General features: G+C 50.7%; 2 protein-coding genes across 2 annotated transcripts; one reads left to right on the top strand and one right to left on the bottom strand.

The window, feature by feature from the left end:
- Positions 1-38: 38 nt before the first annotated feature.
- Positions 39-16,979, bottom strand: Actn3 (actinin alpha 3). Its single transcript, XM_059249044.1, has 21 exons — positions 16,582-16,979; positions 10,515-10,629; positions 10,154-10,273; positions 9,778-9,864; positions 9,611-9,698; positions 9,083-9,161; positions 8,918-8,999; positions 7,820-7,905; positions 7,400-7,492; positions 6,601-6,831; positions 6,363-6,510; positions 4,123-4,273; positions 3,525-3,633; positions 3,299-3,439; positions 2,839-3,021; positions 2,332-2,466; positions 2,056-2,235; positions 1,002-1,148; positions 852-917; positions 399-557; positions 39-320 (listed from the first exon to the last, which is right to left on the bottom strand). Exons 1-21 carry the CDS (start codon positions 16,723-16,725, stop codon positions 162-164), a joined length of 2,703 nt encoding a protein of 900 aa, XP_059105027.1. The 5' UTR covers positions 16,726-16,979; the 3' UTR covers positions 39-161.
- A 595-nt stretch (positions 16,980-17,574) lies between these two features.
- Positions 17,575-25,225, top strand: Zdhhc24 (zinc finger DHHC-type containing 24). The gene is made up of 3 exons (XM_059263092.1): positions 17,575-17,896; positions 19,009-19,286; positions 22,032-25,225. Exons 1-3 carry the CDS (start codon positions 17,616-17,618, stop codon positions 22,325-22,327), a joined length of 855 nt encoding a protein of 284 aa, XP_059119075.1. The 5' UTR covers positions 17,575-17,615; the 3' UTR covers positions 22,328-25,225.
- The last annotated feature ends 149 nt before the right edge of the window (positions 25,226-25,374 follow it).

Here is a 25,374-nt window from a genome sequence, read left to right as displayed (position 1 = left end):
CCCTAGTGGGTCAAGTGGGGTCAGGAACCAAGAGGAGATGGGAGAGGCCCACAGCCTGGTCTTTATTCAGAACACAGTGCTGGATGATCTTGAGGCCCTTGCTCCGAGGGACAGTGGAATCCGCCACAGGAAGTGCCCTCTTTCCTTCTCTGCTAAGAATGTCAGAGGTCACTCTCTCCGTAGAGGGCACTGGAGAAAGCCACATAGTCCAGGGCCCCGGGCGGAGCCCCAGATCCTTTGTAGGGCGCCATCCGACGGATGCAGTACTCAGCCTGCTCGGCTGGGAGTTCTCTCCGCAGCTCTTCTGGGGTGATGTAGTTCTAGAGAAGGGGAGACATTGGTCCACAGGTCTTGAGTCATGCCCTCGCCTGCCAGCCCCTCCACCACATGGTAGTCACCTTGTCTCCTGCCAGGATTTTGAAGGAGGCTACTACTTGTTCCGCGGTGTCTGTCTCGGCGGTCTCTCGGGTCATGAAGTCAATGAAGGCTTGGAAAGTCACAACCCCAGCTGCGTTCGGGTCCACCATAGTCATGATGCGAGCAAACTCCACTTCTCCCTGCAGAGACAGAGGGCAGGCACTGTGTCCACAAGTGCCAAAGCCAAGAGGGCTCCTGTCCCCTCCTGGGGATTTTCCATACTTGGCTTATATCACCGCAGTGACAACATACTCTCTTCTTCCCAAGACATTAATCAGCTTGGCTTTAGGGAGTCACACAGAACGAGTGGATTTTCCTTTGTGTTTTAGATAGCCTTTGTGTGGGTGTGGTGAGCAGAGAAGGTTTGTGTGAACAGGGAGCCAGGCAGAAGGAGGGGAACTGATGGTACTTGTAGAAGTGGTTAGGGAACTCACCAGGTCATAACCCATGGAGATGAGGCAAGCTCGGAAGTCATCAGGCTCCATCATCCCATTCCGCTTCTGTAGAGGGCAAAAGGGTATCAGGCTTGCTCTCCAAATCCCACCAGCTCCCCTCTCAGCCTATAGGACTTGGGCCCTGCTGACCCGGTCAAAGTGGTTGAAGGACGCCCGGAACTCGTTGAGCTGCTCCTGGCTCAGGCCCTTGGCATCTCGGGTCAGTACCTGGTTCTCTACCTCATTGATGGTGCGGGCAATGGAGGTGAGCAGCTGCTCCCAGCCCACACGAATGTGCTAGAGAGCAAGAGACAAGGCAGTCAGTGGGTGACCAGCTCTTTGTCCTTAGTCCAGTTTTCTCGTTTTTTTTGGATGTGTGTGCTCATTTGGAGACAAGGTCTTTTTGGTTTTTTCGAGACAGGATTTCTCTGTGTAGTTTTGCGCCTTTCCTGGAACTCCCTTTGTAGTCCAGGCTGGCCTCGAACTCACAGAGATCCACCTGGCTCTGCCTCCCGAGTGCTGGGATTAAAAGTGTGTGCCACCACCTGGAGACAAGGTCTTTCTATGTAGCCCTGGCTGTCCTGGAACTTTCTATGTAGATCAGGTTGACCTCAAACCTACAGATACACCTGCCTCTGCCTCCCAAGTGCTAGGATTAAAGACATGCACCACCACACCTGGCTATCCAGTTAGTTGTATTCTTAATCTATTATATAGCATTGGGCAAGTCCTCCCCCTTATTGGGCCTCTGTCCCCATCTCGAAGTTCCCCTAAGTGACTCTAAGCAGCCCTTTCTATCTTAAAGTTTGATGGCTTATTATGTATTAAGTTTTGATCAACCAGCCGTGGACAATTCTGGGGTCTAGCTTTAGGATGCTTTATGACTCTGAACAGGTCACTTTTCCTTTCTTTTCCTCCCCCTCCCTTGCCTCATGAAGCCCAGACTGACCTTGAACTTGCTAAGTGGCTGAGAATGGCTTTGAACTCCTGGTCCTCATGCCTCCCCTCTCAAGTGGTGGCATTACAGGTTTGCATCACACCCAGCCTGGACAAGTCACTTTCCATTGCTGGATAGCCATATTACCATGGGGCATTGGAAAAGCTTGCCAGGCTGAATTGGTGACCCTCCTGGGACAGACATGCTCTATCCAGCTATGATCATATCAGGCTTCCCTTCCCTTTCTCCCAAGGGTGAGCCCCTCACCTCCATGCTGTAGACTGTGTGCTTGTTGTCAAAGACCAGGCTCTCCTGCAGCAGCTGGTGGTCACCCTCCAGCCGGTCGATGTTGCTCTTGTAGTTGATGATGTTCTGCTCCTGCTGCCGTAGACCAGCCATCTGCTCCTCCAGAGAGCCGGCCAACCCAGCTGCCAGCCGCCCTACCTCCTGCAGGGGTACCCAGGCAGAACAAGAGCTCTCAACTCCCTGTGGGCCAGCCCTCAATCCCATCCCCTGAGTTGGCCCCGCTCTCCAAGCCCTTACCTCCACCTTCCCCTGGATCCAGGGTCCTATGGCATTGGCCTGGGCTGCAAACTGTCGCCGGAGCCTCTCATTCACCTGCTGCCGTGCCAGTTCCTCCTGCAGGGTCTGGTCACGGCTGGGCACCAGCTTTCGGACCTGGGAAAGAGAGTAGTTGTACCATGGCCAAGTCTGGGGGCCAGGAGATGGTCCTGAGGCCCTCAGACCTCAGCTCTTGTCCTCATGAAGCAGATGACTTCATATTTATAGGCTCCAGGTTCCTCCTCTGTAAAATGTGCCCAGTGACATAACTAGTATAGGTGGGCTTGTGGAGGATATGCACACAATAAATTCTATGTCAGTCAGTCCTGATAGGCTTGGAGGCTTACCCAAGGCCATGAGTAATCTGTGGCAGACCCCAGATCTGGATAGCAGTGAGCTTTATTCCCCACATCTTGGGACACCAGAGGTTTCATGGATTCAAATGTGCAAGAGCAAATGGGGACCGTGCGGGTCGCCAGTAGCACTGACCGTGTCCCACTTAGTGTTGATGTCCTGTGAGCTGAGGTTGATGTAGGGGTTGGTGGACTTTGGCCGTAGCCCGTACGTTTGGCAGATCTTCTGGATCTCTCCTTGGATACCCAGGATGGCCCCTCGCTCTCGATCAGCCTCTGGCAATGTTGCCTTGAATTGTTCGTGTGCTGTTAGCAGGCTCTGGGGGAAAACAGGAAGGATCAGACAGCACACCCACTTACCAGCAAGCAATAGAGGAGGCAGAACAGGGAACTAGGCCATCTAGTGGTTGGTGCAGGACTGGTTTAAGAACCTAGGCCTCTTGCCTGCCAGCCTACCACTCCCTAACTGGGTTTTTTTCCTGCTTCCTATTCCTGTTACCCAGGCAACCAAAGGTATGGCTGATGGGATGTGAGACCAGTTTACCTCTCATTACATCCAGTGCCTCCCACACTTCTCCCAGAATGCCTACACTCACCTGAGTCTCTTCCACAGAGTGCACTAGCCACACGTCCTGCAGGTCCTCAATAGCCCCGTCCAGCCAATTATTGAAGGGTGCTGCCCGCCGAGCAAACTCCAGCTGTAGCTGGTCAATGGTTTCCAGGAGCTTCTCCATCCTCTAGGGGTCAGGGGACCATGGATCAGACCTTTGCAGCTTGCTGGCCTCATCGCCTTGCCCTTGGTTCCCTGGCCCACCTGCCTACCTCTAGCGCATCTCTCCTCTTCTGGGTCAGTGTACCCAGGTTATCCCACTGGTCACAGATGGCTTGGCAGCGGCTGTTCACTGAGGCTGCCTCATGGTAGTCCAGCTCACTGATGGAGTTAAAGGGGAATGAGTGTAGAGGCAGACCCTGGCCTAACTTGAACCCTGGTGGAACCCAAGGCAGGGTGAGGGTGCAGGAGTGACTGTTAGGCAGCCAAAGCAGGTGTGGAGCAGAGAGGAACTTTTCTTCCAGGGATCTCAGTGTCTGGAGGTGTCCTGATGTGGAGCCTGGGTTTCAGAAGCAGAATTGTGGGAGAAGGAGAACCGGAGGAGGTGGTTGGTGAGGCCAAGGCTGATGGGGTGGTGGGCTAATATTCTGAGGTGAAGGGGGGTCTCCATGTCATGGGGGACAGATTTCCCCGTGCGGTGGGACTGATGAATACCAGTGGATAAATGCAGGGGTTGGAGACAGTGTTTCAGTAAGAAAGTAATGGTGTGAAAAGAAGCAGGGTGCCACTACTTAGTTACCAACGATATGACAGAGGAGTAGGGCGGGGCTCAAGGAGGAGGGGCGGGGCTGGGTCTCTGGTCACGCCTACTTGAGTTCTTGGGCCAGTGCAGCAATGTGCTCCACCCGGTCTTGGTGCGCAGCCAGGTCGCTCTCAAAGGCCTCATGGCGACGCAACAGCGCACGCACCTCCTGCAGCGAAGCTGAGTCGTAGTCATGCTGGTTCAGCATCTCCTCTTTGCCTGCTCGGAAAGAGAACAAGGTCCTGTCACCCAGAGGCCGCCATGGCTGGAGTGTGAGGTTTCCCAACATACCCTGAGATGCCAGCCGGAACTTTAGCATTGTTTGCCAATGAAGTCAGTGTCCTCTGACCCAGCACTGTCCAGGATGACCTTTGCTACAATTTTGGAATTGCTTGATAATCAAACCCCACTCCCACCCCACCCCGGTCCCTCTGTTTTTTTTTTTTTTTTTTTTTTTGGTTTTTCGAGACAGGGTTTCTCTGTGTAGCTTTGCGCCTTTCCTGGGACTCACTTGGTAGCCCAGGCTGGCCTCGAACTCACAGAGATCCGCCTGGCTCTGCCTCCCGAGTGCTGGGATTAAAGGCGTGCGCCACCACCGCCCGGCCGGTCCCTCTGTTTTATTCTGAGACAGAGTCTCTATGTAGTCCTGGTATGTTGACCAGGCTGGCCTCAAACTCAGAGATCTACCACCTCTGCTTCTCAAGTGCTGGGATTAAAGGGATGCACCACAGCGCCCAGCCTTCGAACTACTTTTCGGTGCTCCTGTGAATTCCTCAATCTTTTGACCTGGCTTCATTTGCTCATCTGCTTTCCCAGCACCTGGCACAGTGCCTGATACTTGGTGGATGGCAGAGCGTCCGTGAATAATTACTGCATGAATGAATAATAAATGCAAAAGTGTCTTTGGTGAAAGTGTTTTATAGGTAATAATTACTATAATTTTACAAATAAAGACCACCACCATCATCACAGTAGTGGTGGGGACACCTCATTTGAGGACACCTGGATTTGCAGGTGACGGGTATAAAAGTTCAGAGATTGCTTCAAGGTCACCTAAACTGTAAATTTCAAGAATTTGTTGTTGTTGTTTTTGAGACAGGGTTTCCCTGTGTAGTCCTAGTTGTCCTGGAACTCACTATGTAGACCAGCCTGAAACTCAGAGATTGCCTGCTTCTGCCTCCAGAGTGCTGGGATTAAATGGGTGTACTACCTACCCTACCTGGCAACTTCAGGAATTCTTATAAAAATATCCAAACTATTGTTATTCACTATGCCATAATCCATCATTAATGTTTGTTTATTTCTTTTAACAAAACAAACTGGGTTTTTTTTGTTTTTTTGAGATAGGGTTTCTCTGTGTAACAACAGCCTTGGCTGTCCTGTAGTCCAGGCTGGCCTTGAATTCAGAGATCCACCTGCCTCTGCCTCCTTAGTGCTGGGATTAAAGGTGTGCACCACCACCGCCTGGTTTAACAGATTGGTTTTTAAGGAGCTGTTCTTGTTAATATTTATTTTTATGTTTATGAGTGTTTTATCTACACATATATATGTACAGCATGTACATGCCTGATGCACAAGGAGGCCAAAGGAGTGTGTTGGATGCCCTGGAATTGGAGTTACAGATGGCTGTGAACCACAGTGTGAGTACTGGGAATTGAACCCAGGTCCTCTGTAAGAGCAATCAATGCTCTTAACCACTGAGCCACCTCTCCCTCCCCAAGGACTCATTCTTTTGTAGGACTGAAATCTCTGATATAAACCTGAATGGATGGCATTATTTGTGGAGAGTGATATATCTGATTTATGCAGTATTCTACATCAGTATACTTTGAATATGACATAGTGATGTTGAGATTAGGGACTTATCTTTGGACACCTGTTCCATATACAAAAGCTAAGTGACAACTTAATCAGAGATGATTACAGAGGGCCAGAGCCTGAGAGGAGGGAGATTAAGTTTATAGATCACGAAACTAGTCCCAAGAGAAGCCCAGACTGCCCTGCGGCAAGTCAGGATGGAATGAAAAATCTGGTCCAGCCAGGTTTGGTAGCTCATGTCTTTAATCCCAGCACCCCCAGCAGGAGGCAGAGGCAGGTAGATCTCTGCCTGGTCTACATACGCACTATATAGTAAGACAATTTCAGTGGCAGTGGCGGGTGTGTGTGGGGGGGAGGTGTGGGGGTGGTGGAGGGGTGGGGAGGTAAGGGAGGGGGGTGCGGCCTTGGTCTCTGGCTCCCTGCGGAGCATCTGCCCCTATTCTGTGCATTTTGTCCCAGGAAGGAGTCCAGCCCCGTGACATATACCTACCCCGGGTCCAAGCTTCATGCAGGGAAGCCTTCTGTTGGAACTTCTCAGCCAGGTGCTGAAGCCGCTGCAGACGCCTGATCTCCGAGAGCAGCCAGTCCTCATAGCCCTTTTCCACCTGCTCCAGTCCCCGCCAGGCATTGGCTATGTCCTGTGTGGAAACAAAGATGGCCTCCATCATAGTTCACCCATTATGCAGATGGGGATCGAGAACCCGGGGTCACCCAGGGCACTAGCTCACCGAAACCAGCTTGCCCTCAGAGGGCATGAAAGCAGGGCGGTGGCTCAGGCGCAGCTTGGTCTGCAGTGTGTTGAAGTTGATCTCCAGCTGGCACTTCTCCTGCACACGGGGAGGTTTGTGCAGGCGTCTATAGTCCCGGAAGTCTTCCAGCTTGCGCTGCATTGCACTCATGCTGGGTTCACCTGCGCGGTTCTCCAGCCATGGGACGGTGCGGCGGATCCACTCCAGCAGCTGCCAGGACCAGAGCAAGGCAGAGTTCCGAGCTGACCTTCATACCTCACCTCACCCACTCCACTTCACACATAGGCTGTGGCCAGAGGGCCAGGCCTCAAATACATGGGAGGGATTTTCAAAACTATGGAGAACAGAATGGGGTAGTCTGTCCTCACTGGTCAGAGAAAGAATAGGATGCTTAAGTATATATGTGTGTGTGGTGGTGGTGGGGCACTTGAATCCAGGATTTCCGATAGCCTAGACAAGCACTCTACCACTCAGCCACATCCCAGTTCCAGAACAGTCAATCTCTGAGTCCAGGGGCCAAAATAGGTTGGCATGTATAAAAAGGACATATGGCTTCCTAAATATAAGGAAAGGACAGGATCAGTGAATGTATGAACAATAAGTGAATCAGGAATGACCAGGAGTTTTGGTTGACAGAAGGGCAGGAGATGGTGGGGAGGCAGGGGCAGAGAGAACCTGGAAAGAGCTCCGCAGACTCATGCCAGAGGCTAAGGTTGGATGGTCAGCGGGGACAGGGTAAGGAGTACGGTGGGAAGGGGCTTTCTGGCCCTAGCCGTACCTCACTGGCTAATTTCTCATACTCCTCCATCAGTTTCTCATTTTCTTGGTTCACAGCTAACACTTTGCAGATCCTGTTGGCAGCGGTCTCTGCCTGGAAAGGGGACAGCAAGAGGGCTTAGGACAAGCTACTCCAGACACCCCAACCTGGCCTCCCATGTAAAGCCCTCAAAAACTCGGCCTGTGTTCAAATCCAGAAGGCGGGGTGATCACATCGCTAAGGTGGGAGGGAGCTTTCAGGACAGAGGCCTTTGTCCCTGAGCTCCCTGAAGACACGTTGTGTACAACTGAGACAGCATCCCGCCCTCCCACTTTGTATGCCTTGGCACCTCCAAATGCCAGGCTAACACCAAAGTTGGGCCCTTGGACCTTACCTAGGCAGTAGTGCCCTCAGTGGGGCAGCAATGAGGTCTTCCTTTACCTGCTCAGCCCCAGCAAACGCATGGTAGAAGCAGGAGACATAGGTCATGATGGCTTTCTCATCTGGTTTGGGGGTGTTCACAATGTCTGGGGGAGGACAGCAAGGTGTACGGTGTTTTGTTTATTTTTGGGTTTTTTGTTTTTGGCATAGGAATCAAATCCAGGGCTTTTCCCATGATAGGTAAGTGTTCCACCACTCAGCAACAAACTCAATTCTTGTCTTATAAAGTGTATGTTGACCAAAGCCAGGGTGGGGAATGAACTCAAGACTCTCCTTCCCATGCAGAGAACACCCTCAGGATGACAAACGGGACTCTAGTCACCGGCTGCCAGCTACCCCAAACGCAGGGTTTTCCTCCATCAGGAAGCCCTCTATGATCACCCCGGGGCCTGGTATGAGGCCATGCATGAGTGTGCAGCTACTGAGGCCCTCATGAGGGATCTCTGAACTCTGCCTAGTGCCCCGAGCCAGTCTGTAACTCAGTCTCTCTGCCTTTTCTCTAAGTACTGTGATTTCCTCTGGGGCCAGAAGCAGTTCTCCTTGGTGCACAGACATCCAGGATACCAAGCAGTGGTTGCTCAGAAAATATTTGCTGCTTCGTTGACTGAACATTGCTTGGGCTCAGGGACCACAGGCAGAATGTGCCCCAGAGAAGCTTCCAGTCTTGGGGACCAATATTATCCTGGATAACCAGGAGTCTGGGATATGAGACAGAGGGCAGAGCCATTCCATAGAGGAAAGCCGGGAGTTGGAGGGCAGGGGTGTGTAATGGAAAGCTCCTGGAGAAGAGAAATGATAGTATGAAACATTGTGAGAAGAGCTGGGAGTGGTAGCACATCCAATAATCCCAGCACTTGAGTGGTCGAGGCAGGAAAATCAGGAGTTCAGGGCTAGCCTCAGATACATACTGAGTTTGAAGCCAGCGTGGGCTACATGAGTCTCCGCTCCAAAACCATAAGATTTTGAAAAGGAAGAAGAGTAGGGATAGAGTAGGGGGCAGGAGTAAAATATCACTGGAGGAGGGGAGAGCGGGGCACTATGTGGAGGTTGGACTGCGTCAAGTGTATACTTAATACTGCTCTCATCCGCTGATCTCACCTTCTGCATCCAGCATCTTAGGGATGTCCAGGTATTTCTCGGCCACCTCAAAGGCGGTGTTCAGGTTTCCAATTGGGTCATCCTAGAGAGGCATGAAGGGGAAAGGGGAAAGGTCAGCTGAAGGCAGAGACTGCAGAATTGGATCTGCAATTTATAGAGGCCCACCTTGCGCAGCTTGGCATAGTCAATGAGGTCTGGCCGGTGGCGGTGGATGAGAGCACAGAGGGCCAGGCCATCCTTCCAGCTGGACAGACAGAAAGGTTTGTCAGGCTTGGGTTCAGGCTGAGGCCATGTCCTGCCCTCAGCCTAAAAAACCCCCAAGCAGGACCACCTTTTCTGTGAAATGCAGTCAAGTACAAATTCCTTTGTCCCCATTGCCAGACCATCTCTTTAAAGCTCCTCAAAATCCCTTCCTATTCCTAGGCTCAGGCCAGACCAGTTTCTAGATGTGTGGGGTATCCAGGTCTTCTCTGGCTGAAATAGGCTTCTACAGCTGTCACAACTGCTCCTTGCCCCGGGAGTAGTCTGCAACCCTCCTTGTTCTGGCCCATTCACTTCGTTATACCCTGAGTCCTCTTTTCAGAGGCTGTTCCAGAACTGGAGCCCCTCCAATTGCTGAGGTTTGAATGGGGCCAGTCTACACCTTCATGGACCACAGCTGCTCACTGTGCCCCTTGATGCCATCAAACAGACCTGGTATGGAAGTTCTGCACGTTGACATTGCGGTATGGTGCTGTTTTCCGCTGACACCAGAGAAGCAAGCCTTCTTTGGCTGAGGTCTCTGGAGGACAAAGGGACAGAAGTGTTAGCTGGGAAAGAGTCTGAGCTGGCCCTCTCCACCTGCCTCCTCCTCTGCTCACCCTCTACAGAGATGTCCTGGATGGCAAAGCGGAGGATGATGGTCCAAATCATGCCCAGGGTCATCTTCAGGTTCCCATCAACAATTTCTGCCATGGACAGGGGTCAGGGTTGGACTCCAGGCCATTGTGCCCAGGCCTCAGTGCACGGTCCTCCAGCTTGGCCTCCTGGCCCTGTGTCCCCCCCAAGGTCTGGTACCTAGTAAACACCTAGCAAGCACTCAATGGTCATCTAGCGTTATTTTAGAATGATTTGTTGAACACCTGCAGGGTGCTGTTACTTCTGATAGACAGGAATAACTATCTCCACTGGGTCTTGCAGAAGAAGCCTGTTGACTCCCGTGCGTCCTTGCCCATGCCAGTCCTGTCCCCTTCTCACCTTCAGCACCAATGGACACAAGCTTCACTCCTTTGCTAGCAATGAAGTCCAGGGCCTTATTGACATTGGCGATTTTGTGGAAGCGCATCTTGCCTTTGTCTGGCCTGGGCAGCCTCTCTCCTGAGTAGAAGAGGAGAGGGTAAGGGTCAAAGGTTATTGGAAGGGGTCGGGATGTACCTCAGTAGTAGAATCTTGTCTACCCTGACTTAAGCTCTAGATTTGATTCTCAGCACTGGAAATTTTTAATGTAAAAGTGCCATTCCCAAGCTCTCCCTTCTCCAGTACAACTCCCTTCCAGCACTCTGCTGCTACTATTCCCACAACTCTCCAGATTTCCCTGGCTACAGATGTGTGCCCTCACCGGAAATGACCTCCAGGAGCAGCATGAGCTTGAGGCCATTTCGGAAGTCCTCTTCGATGTTCTCGATCTGGGTGCCTGCCTTGCGCAGATGTGAGTTGCACCATGCAGTGAAGGTCTAGGGACAGAAGACAGTGATTGGACATCGAGAATAGATCTAGGGATGGGGAATGCCTGGAACCGAGTCTGGTGCACACAGAACTAGCTCCATTAAGATAGGTCTTAGGACTCAAGGCCCTGGATGTAGATCCTGGTTCAGCCACTGTCTTGCTATGTATCCTCCTTCAGCGTCTTTCCCTCTTGGAGTTTTAGTTCTACTGAGAGAAGAGAAATGGCGCTGGGCCTTCTGTAGGTACCAGTTTGGACTTGGGATCTCCCTGTGGTCAGCACTCCAGCTTTGTTGTGAAATATTTCTTTACACTGTGTGAAGATGTGTCACTGTGATTGGTTTAATAAAGAGCTGAATCGCCAATAGCTAGGCAGGAAGAGGTTAGGCAGGACGTCTGGGGACAGAGAGGTCTCGGGGAGGAAGAAAGCAGATTCACCAGCCAGATGTTGAGGAAGCAGGATGGGCAGTACAGAGAAAAAGTAACCGAGCCACGTAAAAGAACGTAGATTAAAAAATATGGGTTAATTTAAGTTGTAAGAACTAGTTAGGAACAAGTCTAAGCTAAGGCTGAGCCTTCATAATTAATAATAAGTCTCTGTATCATTTTTTGTGTGTGAGCTGGTGGCCCAAAGAAAAAACCTGATACACAGCTTTGTCTAATCTTCATCACCGGAGATAGAATTAAAAAACATTAACACACTTCAAAGTGTGGAGTTCCCTGAGGGTCCAGATAGCCCAGAGATACGGTCTCTAAACTGAGAGCTCCTCAAGGGAATCATATCTAGATGAGAGGTGGGAATCAGCTCAGGGAGACCCTGGACATAAAAGCATTACACAGGTGATCAACAGTCTATTGTTAATTCAGAATGATTTATTAAACACCTTATCATCCCCACTGGGTCTTATAGAAGTGACCAGTTGACCAGGTACTGCAATCTACATGACCTCTTTCCCAGCACCAGTGACCCCCTTCCCTACAACCAGCCTCAGCTTCCACCTGAGATAAGAGGATTGGGATATGGCTGTATCTATTGGGAATGGGGTTGTCCTATGAGTGTGCATATACTTACCAACCAACCAGGCCTTCAGACCCTGAGTGCTACCACTGGCTCTGGATCCTTGATGGAGTCCACAGCTGAGCTCCAACCCCAAATGGCATCCCTCTTTGTGATCTGGGGCCAGCCCTTAACCTCTCTGTGGTTTGTTTTCTGTATTTGTCCAAGTAAGGGTGGTGGTCAGATTCTATTATGTCTCTGGTCATTCTTCCTTTAACCTGGCAGGATCCAGGAATTCAGAACATTCCTCTGTTGTGGAATATTTTGATCACACTCTGACACTCCCGAGACTTGCCGATAAAGTTATACCTTGAATCAGAGGGCAGAGCCAGCAACCAGCTGATCAGAACTGGCCATAGAGAAGTCAGCAATTTGGATAGAGAAGACATGCAGGGAGGTAAGGACAGGGACTTGAGTTTGGCACTTCTTTTTGCTTCTGGGATGAGGAAAGAGATGAGTCTCTTGCAGTGTCTTTGGCCAATAAGCAAGATCAGCTAGTTGCTACTCAGCTTCTCTGAGCTAGCAGGTTTTCACTCCAGCCTTTGACTCCCAAGTCTTATTGATAAATGGAACAAGAGAGACTTAATTTAAACCTACATATCATGGCTGTGGCAAAACCAGGGCCAAGGGACTGGAAGGCCCGCCAGGCCTTGGCCTGAGTGGCTGGCAGGGCACTGACCATGGGGCTCTGGGGCCACAGATAATAATTAAAATATCAGTAGATTCATGTGCAGCCACTAAGCTGACCGAAAAGCATCATTCCTCCCACCATAAAACAGATGATCCTGAGAGGTAGCCCTGGAGGCCATTTAGAATTCTCTCCTTAGCCAGATTTCCAGGTGTTCTAGGAGCTGGAGTAGAAGAGAATGCTATAAATCTGGACGCCTGTCATTGCTAAGGGAACATGGTGAGCTTCTGTTACAGGGGGGTGTATAAGTGGGTCCTTAGGCAACGGGGACCCATGCACAGAAGATTGCATTCATATTTTCTACAGCCGCTTCTCCCATCAGAGTCTAGATGCCCTTGGTCTACAAATGGCAGGAGGCCAGACAGCTTGGCTGAGGGTTGGGGTGGGAGGGCTTGGAGGATGGGGGGAGACAAACACGAGAGTTTTTTTTGGTTTTTTTGGTTTTTTTTTTTTTGAGACCAAGTCTTATGTATTCCAAGGTTTCGTGTATTTTTGAACTTACTATGTAGCCAGTAGTGACAATGAACTTCTGATCCTCCTGCCTCCATCTCCTGAGTCCTGGGGTTACAGGCATGCACTACCATACCCTGTTTATTTGATGCTGGGGATCCAAGCTGGGGATTCATGCTAAGCTAAGTCAGAACTTAATCAACTGAGCTACATTCCCAGCCCCAAATATGAGTTTTAATAAGTTGTAGCCCTGCCCTGAAGGAGTGCACAGCCAATCAGAGTCATGTTGGTCTCTGAGGTATACCCGCAGAGACATGCAGAAGAATCTGGGGTGGAGAGGGACTGTCCAAATTAGGTAGGGGCTTCTTGATGGAGGCTCACATTTGAATCAGAGCTGTGATGGAAGAGCAGGAGCTTGTGCAGGCCCAGGAAGGGCAGACAAGGGCATGCCAGGCAGGGGCAGGCACAGGGAGAAGGTGTAGTGAGAAACACTTGTTCTGTCTGTGGAGCTGCAGCATCGCGGGTTCTGCTGGAATGCAGCTGGAGGTGTTGGGGTGTCGGTGGGGAGAGACAGACCGGAGGGGTGGCAGGGGCCAGGTCATGCATGATTCTGGGTGCTAAGCCAGGGAGTTTGAACTTGATCCTGAGAGCCACAGAGAGTTGGCGAAGCTTCATGCAGAAGGGAGGAGGCACCAGAACTTGATTAATTATGTTTGAGACAAGCCTCTCTATGCAGCCCTGGCTATCCTGACACTCATTATATGGAACAGACCATCTGAGAGAGATGTGCCTGCCTCCGTCTCCCAAATGTAGCCCAGGGCTGTAAATTTAAAAGCTCACTCTGGTTGCAGAGCAGGGACAATGGTTGTCAGAACAGAAGTGAAAAATGAGGAGGTGAGAATGGATACAAGGGACAGAAAGACATGAGAGTGGGTATGAGGAGGTGTGTGTGTAGGTGTGCTTTGTTTTATTCTGATTCCGGATCTTCTTATGACCTATTTATGGGTTTGGAATCATGGCCCAGTGATTAAGAGCACTGGTTGTTCTTCCAAAGGACCCAGATTGGATTCCCAGCACCCATGTCAGGAGGCTTATAACTGCCTGTAACTCCAACTCCAGGAATCTGACACCCTCTTCTGGTCTCCATGGACACTCATGTACATACACATAATAAAAATACATCATTAAAGAAAAAAATTTTTTTTTGTTTTTTTGAGATAGGGTTTCTCTGTGTAGTTTTGGACCCTGTCCAGGAACTCACTCGGTAGCCCAAGCTGGCCTTGAACTCACAGGGATCCACCTGCCTCCTAAGTGCTGGGATTAAAGGCATGAGCCACCATTGCCCAGCTTTAAAGAAAAGATTTTTTAGGAGAGTTATATTTATGGAACATCTGGGATGTAGCTCAGTAGGCAAGTGATTGCCTTGCATGTAAGATGCCCTGAGTTTGACTCCTAGCACCACTTCAGACCTGGCATGGTAGTGCATACCTGCAACCCCCAATCAGAAAGTGGAGGAAGGAGCCCAGCACTAGGGAGGCAGAGGCACTCCATCTCTATGAGTTTGAGTTCGAGGCCAACCTGGTCTACAGAGCTAGTTCCAGGACAGCCAGGGCTACACAGAGAAACACTGTCTCAAAAAAAAACAAAAACAAAAACAAAAAAAAACAAAAAAAAAACAAAAAAAAAACAAAAAAAGAAAGGAAAGAAAAGGAAGAGGAAATGGAGGAAGTGCTGGACAGATTGCTCACTTGTTGCTTTGTTGCTTTTGCAGAAGACCAGGGTTTGATTCCCAGCACCCACTTTGTGGTTCATTTCCCACCCATAACTCCAGGGCCAGGGAATCTGATGCACTATTCTGACCTCCTCAAGCACCAAGCATGGATGTGATGCCCATACATATACACAGGCAGAACACTCCTCGTAAAACAGAATGAATAAATCTCATAAAATGTCTAAAAAGAAAGAGGAGGCAGAGGATCATCAGTTCAAGGTCATCCTTGGCTACATGAGACCTTAAAAAAGCCAAGAAATATTTTTAAGCTGATTGTTTTTTAATGTGGTCAACTGAAGAGGACTCAGGTATCAGGAGAGAGCAGGAGTGCTCCAAAGCTGGAGACCCTGGCTACTGCAGTCACTGGTAAGCAAAGAAGCAGTCACTAAGAGGCATGTAGGAGCACGGATGGATGGGGCAGAGCGGTGTCTGACCACAAGGATGTTACAGTCTTATTAATTAATTATTTATTAATTAAACAATGTGGAATGAGGAAGAAATAGCCCACATGTGCAACTATAGGGAATGCTGACTGGTTTTCAGAGCATCAACCCTGTTCCGGTGGACTGGGGTTGTGGGTGGACCTTGTTGATGGACATGGGTGGCTATAAATTGGAATGAAAAGATGGTTCTGATATTTTAAATGACAAAGGCAAGAAAGAGACCGGTAGGGACACATAGACTTGGACCTGGGAGAAGGCTGGATGGCTGGGGGTAGAGACAAGAGTTGTTGAGGAGCAAATGGCAGCTGGAGCCAGGAGCAGGGATGACATCACCCGGGGATTGCCGAACTCAGGGACCACAGCCATGCTTGGAGACAGGTGCAGGGATGTGGGGGTGGGGCAGGGTAGAGGGTGGATCACCCCAGGCACCTCAACCCAGTCAGCTCAGTCTCCCCACCCTGGCAGTCAACTTCTGTCATCTAACCCAGCAGAAATTCTGGGGTTCTTAGGTCCTACAAATTCCGCTGGGTACACCAGTGCCTTGCCCTTTCCTGGAATCACACATAGTCGGCAAAAGGCATGTCCAATGGCCACATGGTGCCTTCCCTATGCCTGGCCTGCTGCTCCTCAACATTTTCTCAGTCCAGCTGGAATCATTTTCTCTTTAGGGAACCCAGGTGTCTTGCTCCCTCCGCAGGGGAGCTAGGAGTGAAAATAGTTCAGGGAGGGAGGGGGCAGTGCCCTACAAGGCTGGGCCTGGGCAACAGCTGCCCACATGGCCCTCTTGAGCCTCCCCCAAAGGCGCTGCCTCAGCACAAGTGTCCATCTGGGCCCCCGGGTTAAGTTACTGGTAAGGGGACCCAGGGCTCCCCTCCTCCCGACCTTTTGGCCTTTTCAGCAGACTCAGGGCTTCTAAGGCAGGGAGTGGGGTGGGGCAAGGGACAAAGACCCTCATGGAGGGGGGGGTTCTTTTTTCTCATAGTATATAATAGGCTGCCCGTTTCTGCTGTTTTCTGGGCCTCAGTTTCTTCAACTGTCAAGCCAATAGAGGCACTGTGGACACCACCCTCAGCAGAATACATAGTAGAGGATGGGAAGAGTACTTGATGGCTCTTCTCCCTTACATCGCACACTGGCTGTGTGCCTGGCATGTTTTCAGAATGGGGTCTGGGGATACTTAGCTTGGAGAGTGGGGTGGGTGTATAGAGGGACATAACTTCCTGAAACTTCCTCACCTCCCACCCAACAAGTTGGATCTTCTGGACCTTGTCCAAAATCTACTTTCACCGGCAGAAATGGGGCAGTGGGCTCAAGGGAGTTGGGGGGGATCGCTAGGATTCCAGGAACTCCTCGAAATTCTAAAACCCGCATGAGGACTCCCAGCCTTTTTTCTAGCCCTCGGGGACAGCAGATGACTGATGGGGCAGAGCCTGGATTGGGGAGTGGCAGTCTAGATTACAGAAAAGCTCTGCCCTTGAACTGCCCAGAAGGCCGAGGAAGAACTACCTGGCCTCTAGCCTCAGTTTTGCCTTTGGGAAATGGGTAAGCACTCACTTTCCGCTGCTGTTTCTCCCAGGCCGGGTCCAACAGCAAGTCACGGTCCCAGTCTTCCTCCTGTTCCATGTACTCGCCGCCCCCGCCGCCCGAGAAGGGCCCCTCCCCGGCCCCTAGACCCTCAGGCTGCATAACCATCATCATCTTGCTCAGGATCTTGGCTCTGCTCCGCTCTGCTGGGCGAGCTCTTGAACGCTCAGGCCGGGTTAAGTAGGGCCCATCCCAGCCCCAGATCAGATTCGTACTAAATATGGGGGAGGTGGGTGGGGCCAGATAGGGGGCGAGGGAGCTTGGGTCTGGACCAGAGAAGAGATTGCGCTGGAGTCAAAGATTGCGGAATCGCGGGGGGATGCTGGACTGACTACTGGCCCTGACAGCGGGTTCGCATTTCAGCTCTGTGGTTAGCTTGCTGTGTGATCTCGGGAGAGCCATGAACCTTGTCTGTTTCCACATCTGTAAACTGGAGTCCAGGTGGTGGCTGCAGGCCACCCTAAAGGCTGCCCTTTGGACCCGAGTCTGCCCCGCTTCCAGCACTGCGCGCGAGAAACAGACCCTTATTTCTATCTCACAGTAACACTGAGGCAACAAGTTGTTTGGGGAGTTTTCCAGGGTGATGGAGACACCCGAGCATGGGGAAAGGCTCACGGCCAGATGATAGGGCCAGCCAGGTCTATTAATACTGGGGCGGCTGTAGAGGAGTGTAGGGAGAATGTGCTGAGCCGGGAAACCCCGACGCCACAGGGGTTGCAACTCAATCCTTTGGTCGTGGCAACCAGCCACACCAGGGGGCGTGGTCCCTGAGGTACGCGGGGCGTCCATTTCACTTTGACACTGGGAGGCAGCACCAACCGGATTTCGAAATCTGATCTGTTAGCCAATCACTTCTCTGTATCTGTGGCTCCGCCCTGTGACTCTGAGCGCAACGCACCCTGCAGAGCTCCCATTGGTCATGGCAGACGTCCGTCCGCTGCTATGCCCTCCCCAATACGGAAGCGGTGGGGTCCCAGGGGTCCGACAACGGGTGGGTCGGAACCATGGGGGAGCCCTGGGCGGCTCGGGGTGCAGAAGGAGCTCCCGCGCGGTTGCCACTGGTGCTCACCTCGCTGTGGGCTGCAGCTGTGGTATTGGAGCTGGCCTACGTGATGGTGCTGGGGCCCGGGCCGCCCCCGCTGGGACCCCTGGCCCGGGCCTTGCAACTGGCGCTGGCTGCTTATCAGCTTCTGAACCTGTTGGGCAACGTGGGACTCTTCCTGCGCTCCGATCCCAGCATTCGGGGAGTGATGCTGGCTGGCCGCGGCCTGGGCCAGGGTTGGGCGTGAGTGTCGGGCACCGGGGTCTGCGGGCAGAAGCGGGGTGGGGGTGGGGGGCTGGGACCAAGAGAGGCCCCAGGACTTGAGTTGTCAGAAACCAGATGACGTTAGTATTCGGGTTGTTAGAGCCAAAGAACTCCTTTAGAACCTGCCATCCGCTAGCTACTTACTCATTCAGATACTGATCAGGCACTGTTCCGGGGATTCAAGTAAAAACAATGTCCGACCTCCTGGAGTTGATTTCAGAGGCAGAAGGGGCAGATAATAAATTACAAGCTCAATAAATAAGCAAATTGCATAAGATGGACGGTAAAAGATGGTGTGAAAAAAATAGGTCAGTGTAAAAAAGGCGAGGAGCATAAGTTTCAGTTATTTTTGTTTGTATTTATGACGTGTGTCCTAGTCCAGGCGCGCATGTGGAGGTTGGAGGCAACTTTCACTCTTCTAGCATGTGGGTTCTGGGAACTGAACAGGTCTTGAGGCCTGTGTAGCAAATGCCTTTAACCACTGAACCATCTCCCCAGCCCAAAGTTTCAGTTTTAAATACATGGTCAATTTTCAGCACAAGAATTTTAGGTGGTGGGTTTGTTAATTAGCTTGATTTAATTCATTCACATTTTACCAAAAAGCCACAGCACCTGCAAATATATTAAGACTAACTCATCCATTTGCAAGTAAAAACTAAAATATTAAAATAAATAAGTGGTCAAGGTGGACCTCACTGAGGCATTTGTACAAAGAAGTGGTGGAGTTAGCCACTTGGGAATTTTTTTAACTGGTTTCTGGAAGGAGGAAACAGGACCACAAAAAGGCAGAAGCCACTGTGTGTCCAGAATATTCCAGAACCACAAGGGCAGTGGCTGGAGTGGAGAGAGGGAAAGAGGTGTTAGGGGCGGAAGCACTTCCAAGCCATTCAAAACTTTGTTTTTCAGTGGATATGTCACAGGAGGTAGTCACCTCAGACCTGCAAGGCTGGAGTTGGAGGTGCCTGGCCAGGACAGTGGCTGTTCCTGCTTCGCCAAGATGGTCTCTGGGGCTGAGGTTGGGCATGGTCTGGGGCACAGAGAGCTGTTGGAGGCACTAACACGTGGTTATTCCCCCTCCCCTGCCTCTGCAGTTACTGTTACCAGTGCCAAAGCCAGGTGCCACCACGCAGTGGGCACTGCTCTGCCTGCCGCGTGTGCATCCTACGTCGTGACCACCACTGCCGCCTACTGGGCCGCTGTGTGGGCTTCCATAACTACCGGCCCTTCCTGTGCCTGCTGCTTCACGCGGCTGGGGTCCTGCTCCACGTCTCAGCGCTGTTAAGCCCTGCCCTGTCAGCTCTGCTGCGGGCCCACTCAGCCCTCTACACGGTGGCTCTCCTCCTGTTGCCCTGGCTCATGCTACTCACAGGTGGGGAGCTTTCTGAACCTTGCACTGTGCTGGGGAGCAAGGCCCCTACCCATGGGAGGGGGTGTGTCCAGCTGGTGCTCTTGGGCAATATTCTGGAGTCCCTGTCATTTAAGGAGAGAGGGAAGCCTCCTACGTACTGAGTGTGAAGTACTGTGATTTACATGGGGCTCCAAGACGAGCAGAGTTCTAGCCCCCAGAATCAAGGGTCCCAGAGCTTGCTACAGAAGAGGAAAGGCTAGTATGAGAGTCCATGGGTTGTTGGGGTGCTAGAGGGTTATCTTAGGGGAGGGAGATGGGCCTAAGTCCTCTGTCCCAAATATCCCTTCCCCCAGCCTCTAGAAGCCACTGAGGTGCTCATGCTGGTTTCCTTTACAGGCTCTTCTGTACACTTCTCGATGGTTCTGTGTTTTCCGAGGCTAGGTGCCTTTCTGCAGCCATTATAAGCCTACCTCACAGTTCCCTCTCACTGACTTGGGCTCCCAGCCTGTCAAACCTGGGACCTGTTGAAACCAAAAGCAACAAAACTGTCGACAGCCCTATCCATGCCCAGATGGCTTACTTTGCTATCCCTCCCTCCCTCCCTCCCTCCCTCCCTCCCTTCCTTCCTTCTTTCTTTTCTACACGATCTTGCTGTGTAGCCCAGGCTGGCTTCGAACTCACAATCCTCTTCCCCAGCTTCACAAGCACTGATGAGGTTGCAGGCATGTGCTCACTCCTGGCTCCCATTTCTTGGCCCTATCTGTGTTTCACTCCCCAACTCTCACATCCTGCTTCCTGTCAGAACCCAGAACGTGCCACCCCCATTGGGGGTCCCTCTCTGTGCCCTCTACTCTCTGCCCTTTCTCCCTGGTTCTATTCATCTTCCCTGTCCCATCTGCACTGTTCCTGCCTCGCGCCCTTCATTTCCACCTTTCTCCTGCCAGTCTCAAGCATCTGAGCTCATCTTCCTTCCCCTGGCTACTAAGAGCTTCAGATACACATGATGTCATGTTCACGGCTAGGTTCACCTTGTTCTCCATTTGAAGCTCAGGTTGGCAGGAACACTGAGAGTTTGTGGCCAACCTGGGTTACATATAGAGCTTAAGGTGAGCCTGGGCTGTATATTTTGAGACCTTATCTCAAAAACAGAGAACAATAGTGTTCCTGTGTTCAACTCCCCCTGGCGGGCTGGAGGGTCCACGGCTTTGGGAAGCTGATGCCCCCCTTGCTGGAGGCCTCTGCTTGTTTGGTCCATGCCTCTTCCTGTGCCCCAGCTTTATTCATTGGCTTTCTTGGGGTTCCCTAACCTTATATAGTCCTTCTCCTTATTTTGCCTCCTCCTTCCAAAGGACTTGTGTAGGCCACAGCTGCTTTCTCCTGCCTCCTGCCTCTCCTTGTTCCCACCTGGCCTCTGCTCTGCCCTTCCACCTAGAGTGGTACAAGTCAGGCTCTGTCTCTAGGAAATCCAGCTCTCTTCTTGCTTTTAGGGGACCTCTCAGGCTCAGGAGCTTCCAGCACTGTGTTCTTGACGTGTTTTGCCTTTGGCCTCACCTATAGCTCAGACTTGGATATTTCCATCTCTGTCTCCCTTTGATCTTCCTTTTGTCTGCTCTCCACAGACTCTGTATCCTGTACTTGAGTGGAAAAGTCCTCCCCTCTCCCTCCACACACTCTGGCATGTCCAGCTGCTCACGGAGCCCGCCCCACTTCAGGTTTCTTCTGCACACAGATCTGCTGGGCAACAGGATTTCTTAAACTGCCAGACCATTGACACTGTCTCCTAGGAGTCTCTCCTGGGCAGGATGTTCTCTCCTCCTTTCATCAAAATAGATGAAGTCTATTTCCTCTACCCTTAGTATTTTTTGCACAGCATTTCTGCTATGGTTTGGTGTGGTGTGTGTGTGTGTGTGTGTGTGTGTGTGTGTGTGTGTGTGTGTGTACACGTGCGCATGCACGCGTGTGCATGTGAAGGTCAGAAAACAACCACTTTCTGTTTGAGACAGAGTCTGTCATTGGCCTGGGACTTTGACAAGTAGGCCAGGCCAGCTAGCCAATAGGCTCCAGAGATCCACCTGTCTCTGCCTCCCGTCCTATCATCTCTGGAATAACAGGCATATGGCACCACATTCAGATTTTTATGGGGGTCCTGAGGATCTGAACTCAGGGTCTCATGCTTGCAAGGCAAGCAGTTCATTGAATGAGCCATTTCCTCAGACCAAGTACTGTTTTACTGATACAAAACACATCACTTCAGTCATTTGGAAGTGTACAATTCAGTAGATTTTAGTATTCTAAACATACTAAATATCTGTATTTAGTATACAGTGTAGTGTAATCATTACCACATATTTCAGAACATTTTCACTCCATAGAGCAATGCTGTGACCAGTAAACAGCCCTCGTGTGGCTCCCTAAATCTCCTCAAGCCCTGACAATCATTAGTCTACTTTACATGTGTTTGCCCATTCAAGGCAGCTCACAGAAAGCACATCCCACAACCCATGGCCCCTTATGCCTGGCTTCTTTCACTTAGCACAATGTTTCATGGCCTCTGGTGGTCAATTCAGCAGGAACTAGCTGCCTGCTGAGGCCAAGATGGTAAAAGATGCTATACTTTCCCATGTAACACAGATCGCAGGTGTGACTAAGTAACTGAATTTACAGAATGGAGGAATGAGTCCCACTTCTTGGGTGGGAGGAAGGCAGGATTTGGGTTTGGGAAGGCCAGCCAAAAGCCCTGAGACCCTTTCTGTTTTCTCTCCACAGGCAAAGTGTCTCTGGCCCAGTTCGCCTTAGCTTTTGTGGTGGACACATGTGTGGCAGGTGCACTTCTGTGTGGTGCTGGACTGCTTTTCCATGGGATGCTCCTGCTGCGAGGCCAGACCACCTGGGAGTGGGCTCGGGGTCAGCACTCCTATGACCTGGGCACCTGTCACAACCTGCAGGCAGCCCTGGGTCCGAGATGGGCCCTCGTCTGGTTCTGGCCTTTCCTAGCTTCCCCTTTGCCTGGAGATGGGATCACTTTCCAGACACCAGCTGATATGGGTCTTGTGGCTTCCTGAGTCCAGGTAGAGCCAGAACTGAATAGGGAGGAAGGGAGCAGAGGAGAGCACTGGGAACTTGCTTTCAACTTCATGCCAGCCACAGGAGGGAGGCCACGTTGGCCTTTCATGCCTCTAGTGGGCAGCTCTAGCTCCCTCCTTGGACCTGCCCAGTGTGGGCTCTTCCATATGGAGAGTTCAGACACTGCAACTCTGCCCCTTTTGGTGGTAGTGGTGGGGGCTTTGGCAAGGGGTCTACTTGGCTTGTTTGTCCGCCCCTCTACCATGCCCATCTGGTTCTTGGCCTCCCCCATCTTTGCTGGGTTCCTATCCCTCACGTTGTTTTGCTTGTTGTTTTCCAGTTCCCAAGGTTGTCAGGCCTGGAGACTACTGAAGGCATGAGATCCTAACGGGCCTTGGAAGGGTGTGGTGGGATCCAGACACGGAGAAACCAAGTGTGCTCTAGAGGATAGCACTCCGTAGACACATCTCTGCAGCAGGGGTTTCAAGGAAGCTCTTGTAGCTCACCTGTATGTGGGGCCAGAGTTAGGATCTCTGTTCTGTAAGAAACATAAAGTCCTGCTAGACCATGTGACAAGATTGTGGGGTAGAAATGTAGACCATGCTCAAGGGAAATCCACCTGCTTCTGCTTTTACTTTTTTTTTTTTTTTAATTTCAACACAGGGTTTCTCTTTGTAGCCTTGGCTGTCCTAGAACTCACTTTGTAGACTAAGCTGGCTTCAAACTCAGAGATGATCCTGCCTCTGCCTCTGCCTCCCAAGTGCTGGGATTAAAGGCATGCATCACCACAACTGACTTGCTCCTGCTTTCTTTTCTTTTTTAAAGATCTTTTATTTATTTATTTTATGGATGAGTGCTCTAATTGCCTGTATGCATTTATGCCAGAAGAGGGCATCAGATTCCCCTAGAGATGGTTGTGAGCCATCATGTGGTTGCTGGGAATGGAACTCAGGACCTCTGAAAGAGCAGCCTGTGCTCTTAACCGCTGAGCCATCTCTCCAGACCCTTGCTCCTGCTTTCTGAGTGCTACAATTAAAACATTCACCACCATGCCTGGCCCAAGAGGTTAGAGTTAAACCCAGGTCTTTTAATCTGCTTTACTTTTCACGGCTGAAGTGAGTAGGAGAAACATCAGGGTAAAACCAACCAGCTTCCAGGTGTTCCAGAGCCTGTGAAGGATGTTTTTAATATTTATTTTTGTGTATGTCTGTCTGGGCACATGAGTGTGCTTTAATGCATGCATGGTCATGTATATATGGGTGCCCATGGAGACCAGAAGAGGGCATTGAATCCTCTGTAGCTGGACTTATAGGCTTTTGTGAGCCACCTGATGTGGGTACTGGAAACTAAACTTGGGTCCTCTGCAAGAGTAATATACACTCTTAACCACTAAGCCATCTCTCCAGCCCCTTTTTTGCTTTTAAAATCTATTGTTATTATCATTATTATTATTGAGACAGGGTCTCATTTAGTATTCCAGGCTGGCCTGGAACTTACTATATAACCCAGGCTTCCCTGGAACTCAACAGCAAACCGCCTGCCTCAGACTTCCAATCACTGGGAATGCAGGTGTGGTGAACCATCACACCCAGCTTCCAGCATCTGATGTAAATATAGTAAACAGCTAAACATGGCAGGCTTCAGCACCCCAGTTATCTGTTTGCCTTTAGACTCTCTAAAATAGAGAAGTAAAAATAATATAAATTTATAAGGGGAAAGAAGATAGATGTTAGTATACCAAAGAGCCTGACAATGTTTTGAAACATGACAGAGATTGGGAGCTTGTTTGTCTTAGCAGAGAATTAAAAATTAAAATGACTTGTTCCTAAAGAGAGGGGAGGATAAGCAAGGCAGAACTTCCCCAGCACTATGAAAGGTGAGGTGAAGCTTTGGGCTAATCTTGGCTGGGGTGTTGGCAGTTTACGTCAGGAGGTATGAACTGCTGTTCCCGAGACCTCATCCACCCCTGCAGCCACCCTTCTGGGATGAGGTGGTATCTGGGATGTGGTGGTAGGGTGATGAGGACGAACTGGACCAGGGAAGCTCTGGATCTCAGGGGCAACAGCCAAGGTAGGAATGGGGGGCTGGATCAAAAATAGAGCTAAGCAAGAAAATGTTGGCTGTCGTCTACAGATAGTCATATGCCGAGTCCTCAGGAGCCTACCCTCCTGACAGGCTTTGCCTGTCCTCCTAGAAGTCATTGTTTGTCCCTCAACATGCTCTGTTGCTTTAGAAAGACATTAGGACCCCTTGGTGCTGTGTGGCCTTGGCAGATCTGGTGTCCTCTTCTGTGTTCCCCCTCAGCCTGCAGAATATTGAATTTTCATGTTTTTATTTGAGATATGAAAGGCTCCTTGGAACCCCCACTACAGCTTGTCTGGGAAAACAACCTGAAGTCCCGCTGTGCCCTCCCTGGTAGGAGATGAGCGGCACACTGATCTTAATCATCACCTTGCTTTGCTGTGCTACATGTGCTTGTGTTGATTCTATATGCTTTGGTTGTATATGAATGAACTCCTACCAAGTTTATTCTTCTGTGGCTCGCCTTTTCACTCATATGAGATGTCCTCGAATTACTGCATGTCGTGGTATGGTACTCTTCCACATGGAGCTCTGAACTGGTCATTTTTTCTCCTCCCACTTAGTGGGAGTCACCCACTAGGAGCCCTTACTCTTCCATACCCATCCGAGGACCAGCTCATTTATTGACCAAGAAAATGCATTCTACATTGTAATTCCACTGAACTAATCAGTGGACCCTAACAACTGGCACAGCTTGGTGAAAACTGGCATCTATGTGAAATTCAACTGTCCAGGTCATGAACATGGTTTATCTCCTCACTGAATATTTTCTTAGTTCTTGAGACAGGGTCTCACTTTGTAGCTCTGGCTGGCCTAGAACTTACTAAGTAGATCAGGCTGGCCTCAAACTCAGAGATCTACTGCCTCTGCCTCCGAAGCACTGAGATTAAGGGTGTGTACCACCATGTCAGCTTTAAATATTTTCAATAAAGCTTTTTTTTTTCTGATGAACATGTCTTTTGAG

Source organism: Peromyscus eremicus, chromosome 1 (genome assembly GCF_949786415.1).
Source record: "Peromyscus eremicus chromosome 1, PerEre_H2_v1, whole genome shotgun sequence".
In the NCBI taxonomy this organism is placed as follows: Eukaryota; Metazoa; Chordata; class Mammalia; order Rodentia; family Cricetidae; genus Peromyscus; species Peromyscus eremicus.
Note: the sequence above shows the minus strand (reverse complement) of the source record. Positions and strands in the feature narration are given on the sequence as shown.